The 18,167-nt window shown below is 47.3% G+C and overlaps 1 protein-coding gene across 1 annotated transcript in view; it reads left to right on the top strand.

Moving 5' to 3' along the window:
• Window positions 1-18,167, top strand: part of ZNF185 (zinc finger protein 185 with LIM domain) — a 51,246-nt gene that overhangs the window by 14,886 nt on the left and 18,193 nt on the right. Inside the window, exons 13-16 of the mRNA XM_047097774.1 lie at window positions 2,255-2,356; window positions 3,417-3,515; window positions 6,636-6,725; window positions 12,163-12,360. Coding sequence (XP_046953730.1) covers window positions 2,255-2,356; window positions 3,417-3,515; window positions 6,636-6,725; window positions 12,163-12,360 — 489 coding nt within the window. The remainder of the gene's footprint in view (window positions 1-2,254; window positions 2,357-3,416; window positions 3,516-6,635; window positions 6,726-12,162; window positions 12,361-18,167) is intronic.

Genomic DNA, 18,167 nt, shown 5'->3' with positions numbered 1-18,167 from the left:
TCTTCCTCATGAATCCCAGAGTCTGGGGAGGGAGGCCAGAGTGTATGCCCACTGGAGCAGTAGGAGCTCCAAAGGGGCCTCTCACTAGCATAAGGGTGGGTTGGTTAGGGAAGGCTTCCTGGAGGAAGTGTCATCCAAGATGAGTCCTGATGGATCTCTAGGTACCTTTACTCTCCTCTTTGGCGCCTTCTTCTTCACACTCCCACCCCAGTCTGGCACTGAGTCCTACCCATTGTATTTTAGAGATATTTCCTATTCTTATTCTCCTATTGCCCCATCCCTAGACCCTCCACATCTCTACCTGGGTGAGATTTCTAAAAGGCAGAAGTAGTCATTCCAGCCCCCTGGGAAAACCCTGCAATGCCCCCCACCCTGATTGGGCTCTGCAGCCTGAACTCAGTACTCCTCGTATACCCCTCCCTCCTTGGGCCCTTGTCTCCAGCCTACCAGGTCTCCATGTGGTGCCTATGCACAGTTGTCCACTCCTGGATCAATATTCCCTAAGAACTCTGAGAGCCTGGAGGGCAGGGGCTGCAGCTAAATGTTCATTACATTCCCTCTGGCCCAGAACAGAAATGTGAGAGTGTTTATTGCTGGAATGATTGAGGATCATCCAGTGTGACAACATCTTTAATAAGGTAACATTGGAAGCTGCTTCACTGATTTTCCTAAGGTGACAAGTCTTTGAGAAACAGGGTCCAAGTAACCCCAAGAGATGCAGGAGGAAGCCAGGCTGCCTCCAGTGAAGATCCCTGCTGTGCCTCCTGTCTCCAGAACCCACAAGGCTTCTGGTACTTTGTCTGGGAGTGGCAAAGCTACAACCATTGAAATCCCACGGGGGTGCTCCTCTCCCACTTTCCAGAGAATCAATTTGGGGAAAGAAGAAAGAGAGAAAGCTAGAATTCACCAAGCCCTGCCCTGCCTCAACAGCCTAGCGGGTATCCTCATGCATGATGCAGATGCAGTCACTATGTCTATTTTACAGATGAGGAAACTGAGACCCTGAATGGTCAAGTAACTTGCTCAAGGTTACATGGCCAAGAGCAGGCAGATCCAGGACTCCACTCAGGCTGCCTGACTCCCACTCTGCACCTTTTGCTCCATAACTCACCACACTACTGAGGACCAGGGGCAAGGGACAAGGAGGGGTGATATAAATACTTAGTATTTTTAAATGAATATATAATGAGTTTACTTGTGGGCAACCAAATACAAATTGCTGGGAGGCATTTGAGGGTTTGTAGTTGAGGTTTGGGAGAGAGGTCAAGGTTCAAGAAATTTACATGTTATATGCAGACAGATGAAAGCTGAAATAATGGGATTCAATGTCAGTGTTTACATGAAGTACAATATCAAGGGAATTGAGAGAGGGGCTAGCAGGCTGGGCACAGAGCCCAGTGTGGAGGTGGCAGCTGCCTGGTCATCCCCCCGAGGGCAGCTGGGAATGGCAGTCAATTCTAGCCATGTCGAGGGTGAGCTGACCGAGGGACAGTCTGAAAGGCATTGGAGGTATGGGTCAGGAGCACAGAGATGTGCAAACATGTGGAAGTCATTGGTTTGAGGGTAGCAGTTGATGTCAAGGAGGAGGAGGTGGGCAAAGAGGTGGAGCATGCAGACGGAAAGGAATGCTGATAACACCAACATTAAGGGGCAGAAGAGGAGGGAATGGTGAAGGAGACTGGGAAGGTATGGCAAGAGAGGTAGGAGATGGTGTCACAGTCATGACAGATGAATTGGGGAAAGAAGACAGGAGTGGCCCACTGGGTCAGTGGTCCTGAATGGTGATAATGAAAGGAGTGTATCCATTGCGTTGGACACCATGAGGCTCCCCGATGACCTCAGAGAGAACATAGGGAGGTTGAATTAGCAGCTTAGGAGAAGTCTCAACACCATGGAGGATTATAGTACAGAACTCTGAAATCAGACTGGGTTCAAATCCTAGCTCTTCCCCTTGGGAACCTTGGGGCAAGTTGCTTGGGCTGTCTGTGCTCCCATTCACTCATCTAGAAAGTAGGCAGGGATAAATATAGTGCCCATATCCTGGGGTTTATGTGGAGGGTTAATGCATGCAAAATCATGAGAATGGAGTCTGACCCTAAATCAATAGTAGCTATTAGTAATGATATTTTGAGAATTGGCTAGTCCTGCAATATCAGCTTTTAAGTTCCTTGGAGACAGTTGGCATCTGAGTATGAGATAAATGCCTTCATCTGAGTGTGGTTGGATGGTTAACTTATGTTTCTTTCCTGCATAGGTCTTCCCTGGGCTCCAAATACAAGGAGGACCCCAGCCCTAGAGAGGCCAAGGAAGACTTGGCTGGTGAGGAGGCCTGCAAGGGCCCCAATCTAGACCTAAGGTAACTCAGTGCAGGGACATAGAGCCCATGTGGCCTATGGTGTAAGGTCCATGGATAGAGCTGGGACCAAGACTGTCCAGTTCCCCCACTGTGTCCCCAGTGCCTGGGGCAGTGCAAGTCCTCAGTGAATATCTTTTGAAAGAATAAATGAAGGAATGTATGAGGTTTGGAGAGGGGCAGGCCCCTGCCAAGATCCCTCAGAAAGCCAGTTGCAGAGGAGGACAAAACTCCAGGCCAGACCACCCCCACCCAGCCCTTGGCCCAAGTTCACTGTGCCTTTGCCCCCACTGAAAGCAGTCCTGCTGATGGCCAGGGCAAGCAAGCCTGCCACGTCAGAAGTTTAGGGAAGTCAATGACCAAAGGATGCATTGACCTCAACAGAGCATCTAGCATAGACTTCCAGGATGAGCTGTGGATAAAGGCAGACATGGCAGGTGCTGGCAAGGATGGGAGGCAGAGCCAGTAGTGGATGATGAGTCCAGAAGGGATGGTTGTGCCCAACCATCCTATGACTATCTCATTGAGCTGTCCTTCATGCTAGACCAAGGAAGCCTGGGTGTGGTGAGCAACGGCTGAGAGTTGAGTGTTTCTTCAATGGGAAGTTGGTAACCAGTAATGGATAAGAGCCCACAGCCTTGCCTGTCTGCCTCCATTTTATCAGTGTGGGGTTCTGGACCCCCAATGGGGACTCAGTCATGAAATGAGGGAAGGGGACCTGGGATGTCTGGGGGAGCTTGTTTCTGCCTTGGGCTCTATTATTATCAGTGGCCCCAAGTGCTTTGCCCTTTGTTTTTTTGACCATTGGCTTCCCCACGTTGTGCCAGCTTCCTCCCAAGTTGCCATTTTGCTCTGTTTTTTGGCTCCACTCTTGCTCCCATTCCATCAGGTTTGGAAGAAAAGCAGAAATGCTTGCTGATGTCCAGTTGGCTCTAGTTGGAGCAGCGCAGGGTGGCAACTGGGAGCCTGGCCTTCTAGTCCTTGAGGCCGGCTCTCAGGACATCTTAGTTATATTAGATCAAAACCTAATCAGAGTCAGCAAGTGTTTCTCTTCCCATAACAGGTCAAGTGCACAGTCAAGTGATGGCAATGTGGGATCCAGAGCCATGGGCTTCCCACCTGAAGGCTTGATTGAAGCAGACATTGACTCTGGGAGAGGAGGGTAAGCTGCCTGGAGGAGGCAGATGGCCCCAGGTTACTGATTCTCTCATGTCCCTGGTGACAGGCCAGAGTCAAGCTGCCAAAACTGCCTGGGTTACGGGGGACTGAACACTGGTCATTTCCCATAGTCCTGTCTACAGCTTGCTTCTCCAGTTGCTCCCACCACATCCTTTGTCCCTGTGCTTTCCACTTATCAGAATTGCCTATGCTTGAATCTTGCTCCTTCTCCTGCCCTCTGCCACTTGCTCTCAAGATCCTCCAGAGCAGGCGCAAGGGTCCACTTGCAGCTGGAGGTTCAGCCCTGCCTGGGCAGGCACCAGGAAGTAGAATGAATATGTACGGAATGAGTGAAGGGACAAATGAATGACCAAATGATGGGTTAATCAGTGCCTTCTCTCTTCTTGGCTGAGCTCCGAGGACAAGCTAGAAGGAGGTCCTTCATCTCTGCTTTCCTCTTTTCCTTCCACAAATCCTTAAGCTCCTTTTCCTGTCCTGCCCACCTCCTCTGGACAGCTATGCTCTGTGGTTCAGTGAGAGGAAAAGCAGTGGCCCCACTGAGAAGATAAACATGTCTGGCTGGGCTCTAAATTCCTGGATCTGGGTGGAGTCAGGGTCCACTTTCTCAGGTGATTCAGGGAGTGGTTCCCAAGGTCCCACCTGTCCCTAAGTGGCTGCAAACCAAGCATGAGTCATCCTTGGGGACAAAGTATAGGTATGCTGATGTTGGCACAGATAGTTCAGCTCCAAGTTGTGCTAGTGCCCTTATGGTTCAGAGCAGACGGACAAAGCCAGTGTCTGCAGAGAGCCACAAGGGCATGCTGCCAGCCGGCACACCTGCCCTACCACTCTGCTTCAGCAGGTGCAAAGAAAGGCCACTGGGTTGGGGCCTTGGCTCTTTGAGCTGCCACTAGTGGAAACCACTGTCTGAAAGGCCAGCATTTGCAGCCTGCCTCACTGTGTCCTGGCCAGCACAGTTGTGCAGATTAACTGTTGCTGTTGTAGACCTCTGGTCCAGTGTGATTGGGTAAAGTTCTTGACTGCTTTATCTTTGAATATTCATCCAGATCATTCTTGCTAACACACCCTCCTAAAACAAAGTCTTTGCTTTCTGCTTTCAGTTTCTTTTTTTTTTTTTTTTAATTTTTTTTTTCAACGTTTATTTATTTTTGGGACAGAGAGAGACAGAGCATGAACGGGGGAGGAGCAGAGAGAGAGGGAGACACAGAATCGGAAACAGGCTCCAGGCTCTGAGCCATCAGCCCAGAGCCCGACGCGGGGCTCGAACTCCCGGACCGCGAGATCGTGACCTGGCTGAAGTCGGACGCTCAACCGACTGCGCCACCCAGGCGACCCTCTGCTTTCAGTTTCTTTAAAATTAAGCCAAACATCAAATTAACTTGCAAAACAGTCTAAAGACTTAACCTAGTTTTTTACATCGTCTTAACTGTACATATTTTGGCAATGATTTTTAAGAAACTTACCTTTATTATATTTCCAAGGAAAATGTTTCTTTTTTTTAAGATTTTATTTTTAACTAATCTCTCCACCCAACGTGGGGCTTGACTTTATAACCTCGGGATCAAGAGTTGCACGTTCTACCGACTGAGCCAGCCAGGTGCCCCATAAAATGTTTCTTATGCAAAAAGCAACCACTCCTTTTCCATTCACTTTTATGAGTTTAATAATTGAATTTAGTAATTATGGTTGCAAGTACAACTGGGATAAATGGATGTGGGAACAAACATGAGGAATCTTAGTGAGTGTGTTACTCAAGTGCAGGCTTGCATGGGCAATGAGGTGCTCTGTGAGCTGTGACTGCTCAGCTTGCTGTGAACATCAACCTGCCTGATTTACAGAGACAAAGAATGCAACCTACCCCTGGAAATACTGGGTAAGACAGCACCCAGTCACTCAATCTGTATCAAGTTGATGGATACAGATAGACTACAAAGGGATGCTGCTTCTATAAATGTCCACAGGCCCCAGTAATAAAAACAGGAACAATTTAGCACATGTTAGGGCCCAGGCATTATTCTAAGTACTTAGCATCTATTATCCCATTTACTCTCCTCAGAAAACTTATGAGGCAGACACAATTATCATCCCCATTTCAGGTGATGTGCCCAAGGTCACACACCTGAGAGGTAGCAAAGTACTGATTTGAATCCAGGCAATGTCCCTGCAGGGAGCCTACACTTAACCACAAGGACACGGTGGCCCAGTGTCAGGCAGCCGTGTGATCTAAGTGAGTACTGTGCCCTGAGCATCTGTTCGAGCAGTCCTTCAGTTCTCATCATCTGTTGGGGATAGAATCCATCCCTTTGGGAGGAAGTACACATATAGACACAAAGTCCTGAACCCAGACTAGGCTTGGACTCCTTCCACAGAGTGTGCCCAGCTGTTGGCTTCCCTCTTCTCCTGGATGATCAAGATGTGTGTGGTGAAAACTCTCAGCCTTGAAAGCCTAGCATGTATTCACAAGGACCCAAGCTGAGGTGGCAGAAGGGATGGCATTAGGAAGCAGAGCCTGGGAATAGACCCTCCTGTAGGGACTGCAGCCCAATCCAGCAAGCAGGAGTCAGAGGAAGGAATCCCAGGGACAGCCAACTGGCACTAGAATGCTCAGTACCAGGGAGCACATGGAGGTGGCTGAGGAGGGCACATGGCTCTAGAGTGCTAAGGTGCAATGGGAAGGGGTTGTGCATTCCCAAGCTGCAGGCTTCTGCCCTATTCCATCTACCAGTCCACCAGTAGGAGTGGCCAGTTTGCTGTGGGTGTGCAGAGCATTTAGTAAAGAACAATCTTCCTGGACTCCCACACAGCCCTAAGAGGTGTATAGGTCAGGCAAGGATACTGGAACCCCAAACCAGGAGACTTCCCCAGGGACCCCTGAGCTGATCAGGGGCAGTGCTTGATCTTGAACTCAGGTGCCCAGTTCACAGCCGGGACTCACAAGACGTTATCACACACAGTGGCATCTGTGCCACACTAACAGCAGGACTGAGATGCCATCCTTTACTGGCAGATGTAGGTTCCCCTTTCTGGTGAGAAGGAAGCTGGCAAGGGCCCCGAGTCTCCTTTGCTCTAAGGCCTCAGCAGGCCTGTGTGCTTCCTCCCTCAGCTCCAGCTCCACTTTGGCCTCTGCTGGACCAGCTGACCAGAAGAGTGACAGTCCAGCAGACCTGGAGGACAAGGATGCACACTCGAAGGGGTAAGGCATCAGGGAATAGGGCTGAGTTTCTGAGGTGGAGAGATGCAGGTCAGGTATGCACTGGCCTTTGGGCTTGGAAGGTGAGGCCAGCAAGGCCTGTGAGCTGGTCTGAAGCATGTGGCAAGAGGTGAAACTGCAGCTAGAACCCTCTGGCTTCTGGCTCTGAGGCCAGAAAGTCTTCCACTACACTTTGCTTCCCCCAGCCAGGAATTCTTCCAAAATCAGGAAATCACCCAGTCTTTTTTTTTTTTTTTTTTTTAGTGTTTATTTATTTTTGAGAGGGAGAGAGTGCAAGCAGGGAAGGGGCAGAGAGAGAGTGAGATAATCCCAAGCAGGCTCTGCACTGTCAACACAGAGCCTGGATGTGGGGCTTGATCCCACAAACCATGAGATCATGACCTGAGCCGAAATCAATGCTTAGCCAACTGAGCAACCCAGGTGCCCCAGGTACCCACACTTTCCATCAGCAATCACTTGAATGGCACCTGCCCTGTGCTGGAGGCTGGAGCACACAGATATGGCTGATGGCAGGTAAAGCCCAGCCCAGATTGGAACAATACATTATGCTGGAGCAGGGGAATGGCGCACTCAGGACAAATTCATGGGGGAGGTGGCTTTTGAGCCTAATCTTGAAAGGTGAATAGGAGCCCTTCAAGCAAAGGGAAAAGGATATGCAAAAGACTCCAAACAACCTGGTATTTCCTGAGCACTGTATGCAGTTGAGTGTGGCTAGTACTGAGGGTCCTTGTGGAGGAGTGGTGGAATAGAAGGCCTATTGAGGTATGAAAGGGCTGATTCTTTAATACTGGATATTGTTAATGACCACAATAGCTACTTAACTTTGGGTCACCTACTGTGTGCACTCCACTCTACTCACTGTGTCTCATACAGTGCTCCCCACAATCCTGTGAGGTTTGCACCCAGTAGGAATGAAGAACAAAGGTGTGAAACCTAAGTCTCTGTGCCTTCTGGGAAGAACAGTGCTCTGAAAGAAATACCCAGAGGGCTAAGATAGAGTGGTGGCAGTGAGGAGGGCTAATACATGGGGCAACTCAGGCAAGCTCCCATAAGGAGAAGGAGCCAATTTTAGAAAAGAGAAAAGAGCTGCAGACCTAAAAACACTGCTGTGGGAACACACCAGCATGTTCCAAAGCACAGAGTGGCTAGAGCCTAACCAGTGACAGGGATGATAGATGGAGTAGGGCTTTGGTAAGCTATGAGGTATGAGGCACTATTTTGTGACTTTTTGGTTTCAGACTGCACTGACAGTTAACAGAGTGAAAACAGTAACTGACACCTATAGTGTGCTCTGCTGGATGCTTTACAATCTTTCAAGCAACTCTGTGAAATGAATAAGATGGGGAAACTGGGGCACAGAAAGGTTAAGTGACTTGCTCAAGGGCTTACAAGTGGTAAAACTGAGTCCCAACACAAGAGCCTCTAAAAAAAAAAAAAAACCTTCAGGAAAAACTTTAAAAAGCTAGTTTATGAAGTCTGTTGTTTGGAACCTATTCTTAAGATCCAGAACCAGTAACTCTTAGCTGGTTAAGGTGTAAAGCACTCTGCCTGCATGATCTCATCTAATATTCCCTGAACTGGGACAGGATCTAGCTTCTTATGCAATACGGCAGTGGAGAAAACTCAGGCCGCACTTGAGAATCAACAGGAAAATATTTTAAAAACAAAAAAGCTTCCTGAGCCCTATGCAGAGACTTAGATTTAATTGTTGTGAGGTGGCTTACACCATCATTGTCTTTTTTAAAACTCCCAGTTTATTTTCATGCGCAGTCTAGCTTGAAAATCTTTGTTCTAGGGTAGTGGTTCTGAACCAGGGGCAGCTTCCCCACCCCCTGAACCCCTAGGGATCACTTGGCAATGGCTGGAGACACTATTGTCACAATGGGGAGGAGGTTGCTATTGGCAAATAATGGGTGGAGACCAAGGATGCTACTCAATGACCTACAATACACAGACCAGCATCCACCATAGAGTAATCCAGTTAAAATGTCAATAATGACGAGGTTGACAAGCCTTGCTCTAGAGCCTTCACGATGTCTATGGAAAGCCACCAGATGCTGGATTGGAAAGAAAAATGGTTGAGATCCCAGCACTCCTCCAGGAGTCTGAGCAGCCGGGACACAAGTCCGGTTTCGCGCGTGCACTCCTGATTGGCGCGTCCCTGTGTCCGTGCTCCTAGTGGGGCGCGACACCGTCTTCTGTGTGCCTGCGCGCTGGAGCGAGAGCGCTGAAGCTAGTGTGCGCCTGCGCGCACCGCCATTTCCTTGCAACCGGAAGCTTGAGTCGCAGCGCCCATCGGAAAATGCGACAGCCCACAGAGCGAAATGGCGGCCCTGGGGGAGAACGGCCTCAGTGTAGCTTTTCTTGCTGCCGTGCTGATTCCGGCCGCTAGATGGTGCGCGAGGATCACAAATGGGCTAGGCCTGCCGTCTGGGAGGTTCCCTGGGTTCTCGCTGCCCTTGCCCTGCTGGCCCAGTGGGCTCTGGTGGTGCCACCGACCTTGGGGTTGAAGCAGCCCCTCTGACCACGTGTGGACGGACCATCGCCACAGTCCAGGCGGAGGCGAGAAAGAGGGAGCGAGCTGGGTGCCCATAAGGAGCTGAACGGGGCTCCTGTGGTCCCCGCCTGTTTGGCAGGGTGCCCCGGCCTCTCGGTCGTTTCTGGCCACTGGCCACTGATCTTCAGAGCTGCCCAGGGGCAGGGGCTGTGGACATACGGGGAGGGCAGCAGATCCTCCACCCATGAGGGACCTCCTGGGCAGATCTGCCTGGGCAGGGCTCTGGGGTTCTGTGGAAAGGCAGCTTAATTCCCAAGAGTTGGGCGAGGAACGGTGATGGGGGCAGGGGGCAAGGCTATCCTGTGGAGTAGTCAAACTGTTCCAAAGTTGATGAACTCTTCCCTAGTCTAACTTGGTCTTGCTTCATCACATGTACAGGAAGAAGTGGTATAGTATGGTAATCAGGAGCATGTATTCCTGTGCATGGTCTTATGCTTAAGCTCTGTCACTTGCTATTTGACCTTGGGTATCATTTTAATCTCTTCTAACCGAGTCCAAGCTCATTTTGCTCACTGCAAGACAAGCCAGTAAGTGGAAAGGCAAGACACTGGGGTAAGGAAAGCGACTTTATCCAGACAGCCAGCAAACCAAGGAGATGGTGGACTGTTGTCCTAAGGAGCTATCTCCCCTTGGCATGAAATTTGAGCTTTATGAAAGAAGCAAAAGAAACTTAGCAAAAGGAGGAATCAGGAGGGGGTGGAGTTAAAAGATGACTGACATCTGTAGACATCCCAGGAAGGTTGTGTAATTTCTCTGTCCTTGGTCAGTTTATCTTTGTTTACAGGAATTTGGTCATGTTTTTCCTGTAAATCTTAAACATAGCATAGTCATTTCTGTGCATACTTCCTTATCCCCTTGGGTGAAGTAAGTTTTGGGTAAAGAGTGGTTTTTGCAAATCTTAGCTGTAGCATGCCTACATGCAGGGCTAAACAGAAGTTTCTAAGCTATAGGTCACAGTAGTAAGGGAAATAGAAGCAATATGGAGTCAGACATGCTAAGTTTCTTCCTCTTACACTCTGTGTTTGTATTTCCTTACTGTAGAATAGTGGTAATAATAGTTGCTATCACACAGTGTTGTTCTGAGGGTCAAGTGAGTTTGTCAAAAGCATGTAGAACATTTCCTGGCACAAAGTACTATGTCAAACTCTCCTTTTATAAAAGACTTCAAGCTAAATAAAGCAGCCCCAGAGGAATGCCTCCTTCCACCTCAAAAAAACACTGGGAAAACTGGCCTCTGCTTCCTTTTACCAGCTTATTGGCCTGATTTCATTTAATAAGACAGAGTAGTTCATTTCTTCCCCAGCAAACTTTTGTTATTAGACTTTACATCTAAAACATAGGCTGTTTTCCTCTTTGTTATGTTGCAAGTCTCAGATTTTCAGGTTTATGTTCTTTCTGCATGAGAAGCATGTGAACTTTAAGCACATGTATTCACTGTGAAGAACCATTGACAACCAGCAGAGGAGTCTTTTGGGGGTAGTTTAAGAATGGAAGGTATTGTTATCTTCCATGTGGAGAGTCTGATTGTGTCAGGAATTGGCAGTAGCTGTGTTAGGCTACTGGATCTTTGATCTAGTTACAGGCGTATCTCTAAGCACGTGACTTCCAGGCAGTTCATTAGGGGCATGGGAGACCTCTGGGATATTACATTGCTCAGCAAGACTGCCTGTGACTGTTTTAGTAAGATTTACTTTTTATAGGTCAGGTGGACTACAACTCCTATAATCATAGTGGCTTTGCTCTGAGGCCTAGGGCAAAGGAACCTTATTCACCCACTTGCCACTGTGTTGCAGTAGACCCCAAAATTACTCTTTGCAGAAATCTTGACTTGATTCACAAACTTCATAAGGACAATCTCTGTTACTGTAATTCTATAACAGATAGGAGATGGGACAGCACTCTGATTAAGTCCATGGCAAAGCTAGCTCCAGGCTTACAGAGGCAGGAAACAAGCTCTTTGGGCTTCTATGTTTGTTTTTGGCTCAAGCATGTATGTCACAGATAAGGGTGGAGTGGGTGTGTCAGGGTATCTTGCTGACTAAGGGACTGGCATTATCTGAGCAGACCACTTTTGGTATCTGGCTGGGCTGCAGCAGACCATTAGGGTAGAAGCAGCACAGGGAGACACAACACCCACTTGCCTGCAGATCTGCCTGGGCAGCTGGAAGTGGTAATAAGTTTATTGTCTCTGCTGGGATATTTTTGTTCCTCTCACCTGAGGCTGAAGAGTCACATTGCTTTCAGGGCATACTTTGCAAAAAGTATGGTCACTGCTCCACTTGAAGCATGAAGGCAGGGAGCATGCCTACTATGGGATTAACTTCTATGAATAAAAGATCCTAGGGCTGGAGGTAGCTGGTAGTGTGATCTTCTTGTTCCAGGGGAGCCTCACCAGTGATTGGAGGCAGGCTGCTGATGTTGGGAGAGTTGAGTTTAGCCTGACTCTGTGTCCCTGGCCTAGTGGTCATATAACATCTTTGAGGCCTCCAGGCAGCAGCACCATCACACTAGACGTTAAGGAGGAAGCACCAGGAGAAAGAATGAGACCATTGGAAGCACCTCAGATGGGGATGGAAGGGTGTGCAAGTGTAGGCATGATGTGATTCCAGGGAGGAAGAAAGATCTCCCTTGATGCCTAGACAGCTGAGAATCTGCTTCCTCATTGCTAGATTGAGGGTATGGCAAAATCATCAGAGGCTCATGCTTTCTCTGGTACAAGTGGGGACTGCCTTTGGGCTCCTCTCTTCCCTACCCTCTGGGAGAGGAGCCCATTATGGCCACAATAGGTGACATCAGCATGCAGTGGGTGAAGAAGAACTGGTCCCAAAGTCTCATTCCATAAAGGTGTTCACTCTTCCTCAGCACCTTGGCTGATTCTGAAGACAAGAATGTGGCTGCCAAGGTGGGAGAGACCTGGCAGGAAAGGCCTGCAGTCCTGAGAGGTGGCCATGGGGACCCAGCTGCACCCTCCCAGCAGCCTGCAGCCCCCAGGACCCCAGAGCAGCAGAGCATCCCCAGAAGACCAGAGCAGCTTGTGGAACTGGACAGCCAGGCCAGCAGGTAAGTATTAAACTGTGCTGGGTGCCTGCCTACCTGAGCTGGAGAGTTGTCAGGGGCCATGACCCAAGTGGGACCCACTCTTACCCCATGTTCATGCCAGTGCCTGGCACATCACACACCAAGGTGTTCAAACTCCTGCTCCATGAGTGGGATTGGGATAGTGACTCCCTGGGTGCAAAGCAGTGTTTAGGGGCTTCCTACAGCACAAGTAGTTGGGATAGGGCTGGGATAGGAGCTGGTGTATGTATGCAGAGGTAAGAAGCCCTGGCTAATTTCTGACATGTGGACCAGGAAGGAGGTCTCCCAAGATGGGGGTCATAAGTAGGAAGAGGACTATTTGTGTGTGTAAAATGGCACTGTGTGTGTGTGTGTGTGTGTGTGTGTGTGTGTGAGAGAGAGAGAGAGAGAGAGAGAGAACATTCTTCAGACAACCTCATCCACTCTGCAGCCCCTAGTATAATCTTTACTCAACTCCAGACCTACTGGACATTATTGTCCAGATTCCCTGTAGGCACTTTACATTCAGCATAGCTCAAATGACCTTATCATATCTCTGCACAGCACCTCTCCCCAACTTCCTTGCTATATCTCAGCTCATTCTTTCCACAGCTTGCGACCATCACCATCCACTCAGTTGACCAATTCTGAAATCTTGGAAAAGCCTTGGCTACCACTTTCCTTCAACTTTACATTTTATAAGGCAATAAGACTTGTGGCCTTATCATTTCTCTCTTGACTGAGCAAATAGTTTCCTAACTGGTCTCCTGCATCATCTTACTTTATAATGCCTGGCCTGATTCTCCACATGGCAGCTGGAGCGAATCTTCCTACAAGTCATGTCTGATCTGTTCATGATTAATATAGCATTAATGTTATTAATGCCAGTTTTGTTGTTGTTTAATGGATGTGGAGTTTCCCTGGTCTCTTGTTGATACTGCTGGCCTCCCTTCCTCCTCTTTTTCTCTTGGGCAGGAATGGCTAATTGGTTGCCACATTGGGAACAGAAACTGCATGGATCCAACTTGGCCACCAATCCTCCTTGTCTTTGGAAGAAAATGGCTTCATATGTACAGCCAAGAAGGTTCCCCCTGGATTCTTTGCTTTTGTCTACAAGCCCCTGGGGTCAGTTGTCCAGCCAGGCTCTTGGCTGGGTGTGTAAGGCCCTGTGGTTCAAGGATGTATGGGGTGCCCTCCTTTTTGGCTCTATGTGTAAAGCCATCAGCTTCGTCAGTGGACCTTTATCTCCATTTTCTGTTCTTTTGTCTAAAAAGAGGTGTTAATTATTGGCCCCCTAAAACTCTGAGTCCATACAATGAAAAAAGATAAAAATAAGAGCTACAAAGGCAGATTGGGTCAGAATTCTGGCAAATAATATTGAAAGGTCTTGTAGCAGAAGAGGATCTGAAAGGGGATACTGAGAAAGAAAGTTTTGGATAAATGGAAGAACTTGGAAAGAGTACTGTCATGGAAACCAAGCTAGGCTGAGCTAACTTTCCAGTATGCTGTGGACCTTTAAATAAGACCACAGGATTTGGTAGAATGGAGTTTATGGCTGCCTTAAATGGAGGGCAGGTCAGGGAGGCAGAAAGGTTTGGTTGACTTATAGCAGATTGAGGAAGAATTTGGAGGTGAGGTGGTGCAGTTGGTGGAGGTATACAACTCTTTCTAAAATGTTGGCCAGCAAGTGATGGAAATTTGATGGGTGATTAGATAAATACAGCTACAGGATGATAGGAAGTGCTTTCTAGAGTGCATGCCTATGTTCCCAGGGAAGGAAGTACACTGTTGGTAAAGACAGTTTGATATTTGAATAAAGAATGAGCAAATCCAAAGGTTAATGGTCACTGAATTTATGGTGAGCTTAGGGTGGGGTTCTAGAGTCTTGGGAAGGAAGTAGAGGGTTCTGTTTTTGAAACAGGAGGGAAGGATGAGTGCAAATGTAGGTTGGAGGGCAGGGGAAGGAATACACAGAGTAATGTGGGCTCCTTGATTTTTTCTGTGAGTTAATGAGCCACACATTGTAAAATTAAACAATATTTTACTTAATGACTAGCCCATGCCAAGCCATGTCCTAAGCACTGGAGACACTGACCTCAAGGAGGTGTAGATAGGTTATAATGGCAGCATAGTAGGAGTATGTGACTTGGCTGGCTGCATGGAATCAGAGAAGGCTTCACAGAGGTGACAGTTGATGTTCCTCTTGAAGCACTTTGTAAGGAGGTGAAGGAGGGGCCCAGGAGTAAGGGTAATCTCCTGTGCTGAAGGGTAGATGGCAGTGTTGCATGCTTCGCAGCACCCTGTGGTTTGATATGACTGTGGTTTATGTTGAGAAAGCCGTTGAAAAGTTGACATTGGGCAAACAAGAGTTAACCTAGCAGGCCTGAGGCTACTCTCTTTAGAAAGGGCTGCTTGTGGGGTGCCTGGGTGGCTCAGTCAGTTGAGCATCCGACATCAGCTCAGGTCATGATCTCACGGTCTGTGAGTTCAGGCCCCGTGTCGGGCTCTGTGCTGACAGCTCAGAGCCTGGAGCCTGCTTTGGATTCTGTGTCTCCCTCTCTCTCTGCCCCTCCCCCGCCCATGCTCGGTCTCTCTCTGTCAAAAATAAATACACATTAAAAAAATTAAAAAAAAAAAAAAGAAAGGGCTGCTTGCAAGATGTGCCCTTGGCTGGCCTCCAGGAACTTGAAGAGGTAAACAGTTCTCTACACTGATATGAAAATTTCCCTAAATGATGAGAGTTAAGGGTGACCACCTGGATCACTTGTACAAACAACGTGCTTTATGCTGAGTGTCTGCTTGCCTCCTGGGAGTTGGGAGTTTTGGTTCGTGCCAGGCAGAAAGTTCCTATGTGACCAGTCTCCAGTAATAATCTTGGGTCGTGAATGAAAATATCACCTTTTTCTTTCACTGATTTTGCTTGGTATCCTTCTATGGTCATAAATCTTAGCCTTGAGGATGACTATATGCTGAGTCTTGGGAGTGCTCCTAGTGAATCATGGACCCTGGTGGTGGTCTTAGGGTCACCAACACACCATATCAATCTAATAAAGGACAAAAGCCACATGATCACAGACACAAATGTGCAGAGTCTGACCTTTATGCCTTAACAAGGGCTTGGACTTTCTCCAGAGGACAAAGAAGAGTTAGGAAAGTTTTTTTTTAATTGTTGTAAAATTCACAAAACATAAAAATTACCATCTTAACCATTTTAAAGTATAAAGGCAGTGGCATTAAGTACATTCATGTTGTTATGCAACCAATTTCCAGAACTCTTTCTGTCTTGCAAAACTAAAACTCTTTCTCTATGAAACAACTCCCATCCCCTTCTCCCCAGCCCTTGGCACCCATCATTCTACTTTCTGTTTTTATAAACTTGACTACTCTAGGTTTCTCATAGAAGTGGAATCATGCAGTATTTGTCCTTTTGTAACTAGCATCTTTCATTTAGCATAATGTCTTCAAGGTTCATCCATGTTGTAGCATATGTCAGTATTTCCTTCCTTTTTAAGGCTGAATAATATTCCATACTATAGACATACTGCATTTTGTTTATGCATTCAAGTGTCAAGAGATACTTGAGCTGCTTCCTCCTTTTGGCAAATTTGAATAATACTGTAATAAACATGGGTGTAGAAGTATTTCTTTGAGATCCTGCTTTCAGTACTTTTGGGTATATACCCAGAAGTGGAATTGCTGGATCATATAGTAATTTTATGTTTAAATTTTTTGAGAAACTGCCATACTATTTTCCACGGTGGCTGTTTTCTACCATTTTACATTCCCACATACAGAGCCAGAAAAGTTTTTTTTAAAATTTCTTTAAAGTTTCTTTATTTCTGAGAAAGAGAGAGAGAGAGAGAGAATGAGTGGGGGAGGAGCAGAGATAGGGAGACACAGAATCCAAAGCAGGCTCCAGGCTCCGAGCTGTCAGCACACAGCCTGATGCGGGGCTTGAACTCCCAAACCGCGAGATCATGACCTGAGCCGAAGTCAGACGCTTAACTGACTGAGTCACCCAGGCACCCCCAGAGCCAGAAAAGTTTTAAGCAGGGAAGTGAAATGGTCAGAGTTGTGCTTTAGACTTATTTCTATGGTGGCAGTGTGAAGAATGAACTGGACGTGGGAAGAGTGGAGGCAGGGAGAAGAGCTACAAAGAGGTTCCAGTCCACTAAGTAAGAGATGATGGGGCCCCAGCTAGGGTGGTAGCTGTGGACATGGAAATAGAACTCTTAAGTAAGTAAAATGGACCCAGAATTGGGCAGCTGATAAGACTTGGGGGAGCAGTAAGGGAAAGAGAAGTGTTAAGTCAGAAAGTCATCTTTGTGGCTCAAGTGGAAGAGTGGAGTGTGTGACCCCTTCTGGCCCAGGTTGTGGGCAGAGTATCTCCAAGCTATTTTCTAACTGCCTGGAGCCAATTGAGCAAATGCCCAGTCCATGGAGACACCAAGACAAAGCGGCACACTCAAACAGATTGGCAGACAAGGGCACCTGAGGCAAGGCTCTGACTTTCAGACAGAGGCTCTGCCTGGGCCAGCCTGGATGAATTGCCCTGGCAATACTGTTCTGTTTCTAAGGTGGGCAGCAACACCTTGCAACTGTCCTTCCTTTCTTCCTCCTAGTAGTCCAAATCCCCAAGCATGCTGGGTGTGGTTGTGGAAAAGTCTTCTTTCTAGAACCGTCTAGGTCTTCCATTTCTAGTCTTTGGGTCAGGTCACTGGCATGGCATCTCGGTAGACTAGGCTCATCAGCAAAGATGACATTTGGAGTCTTTGGGCCAGAGGATTAAAGACCACTACTGCTAATAGTCCAAAGTAGCAAGGAGACCCTTAGCCCCATTCTGGGTATGCACCAGGAGGAAAGCCAGTCAGTGCAAACCTCCTAATGGACAAGGCTTGACTAGCCTAGGATTCCAGGAAGTACAGAGGGAAGTAGAGTGAGACCTGCAGGGATGTAGGCAATGATAACAGCAGAATTGTGAGGGAGAGTGGACAGAAGATTGGAAAAATCCCTGTGGGTATTTTAGAATGTATGAATTGACCAGGTTAAACTCTTCCAGAGCCCAGACAGAATAGGGATTTCTCATGGGTGGTCCAGATATTATTTCACATGGGGACAGTTGGTGTGACCCATCAGGAGAGGATCAGAGGATGATCGGTGCCAAGGATAAAACCTTAGGCCACGGGAGATTGAGTTCTTCCATCAGTTTAGCAAACTTTAATTTTTATAGTTCATTAGATCTGTTATCTCAGATGACCAACAATGATAAGAACAATGTAATTGGAAGAAGGAGAAGAACCTGTTGGATTTCTTAGATGACTTAACTGGTGAAATGGATTCCTCAGTCACTTGAAGGAGCCAGAATTCCCCACGTGGGTGTACTTGTTCTCACAAAGGTTTAGCAACAGTAGTGGCAATGACCCTTTTAAAAGGGAACGTTTCAAGCTAGTGAAAGACAGACATATGGTAGTAAGAACATATTTAAGTTACATTTTAAAAATAATTAAAATTATGACTGATAACATTGTGCTGTTATTTTAATATTTGGCAAGGCAGCACCAAGACAGTGAGGGCACTGACAGATCGCTAGGAATTTTATATAATTTCTGAAATATTTGTATAATTAAAATTTTACCCCTTAAAATTTAACTTAGGAAAGGCTCAGCATTATTATTTTTGGATTTGACACTGCTTCCCATAAAATGTATACAATATTAAATAAATATGAATAGTTTTAGTACTGCTCTTGTTGCAAGGTGAAAGAACAAATAAATCCTTTGGGCCTTCTGGGAAATCTCAGTGTCAGTTTT

Source organism: Lynx rufus, unplaced genomic scaffold, assembly GCF_022079265.1.
Source record: "Lynx rufus isolate CCGP_SWC_20201006 ecotype Redwood Valley unplaced genomic scaffold, mLynRuf1.p SCAF_40, whole genome shotgun sequence".
NCBI classification, from domain to species: domain Eukaryota; kingdom Metazoa; phylum Chordata; class Mammalia; order Carnivora; family Felidae; genus Lynx; species Lynx rufus.
Note: the sequence above shows the minus strand (reverse complement) of the source record. Positions and strands in the feature narration are given on the sequence as shown.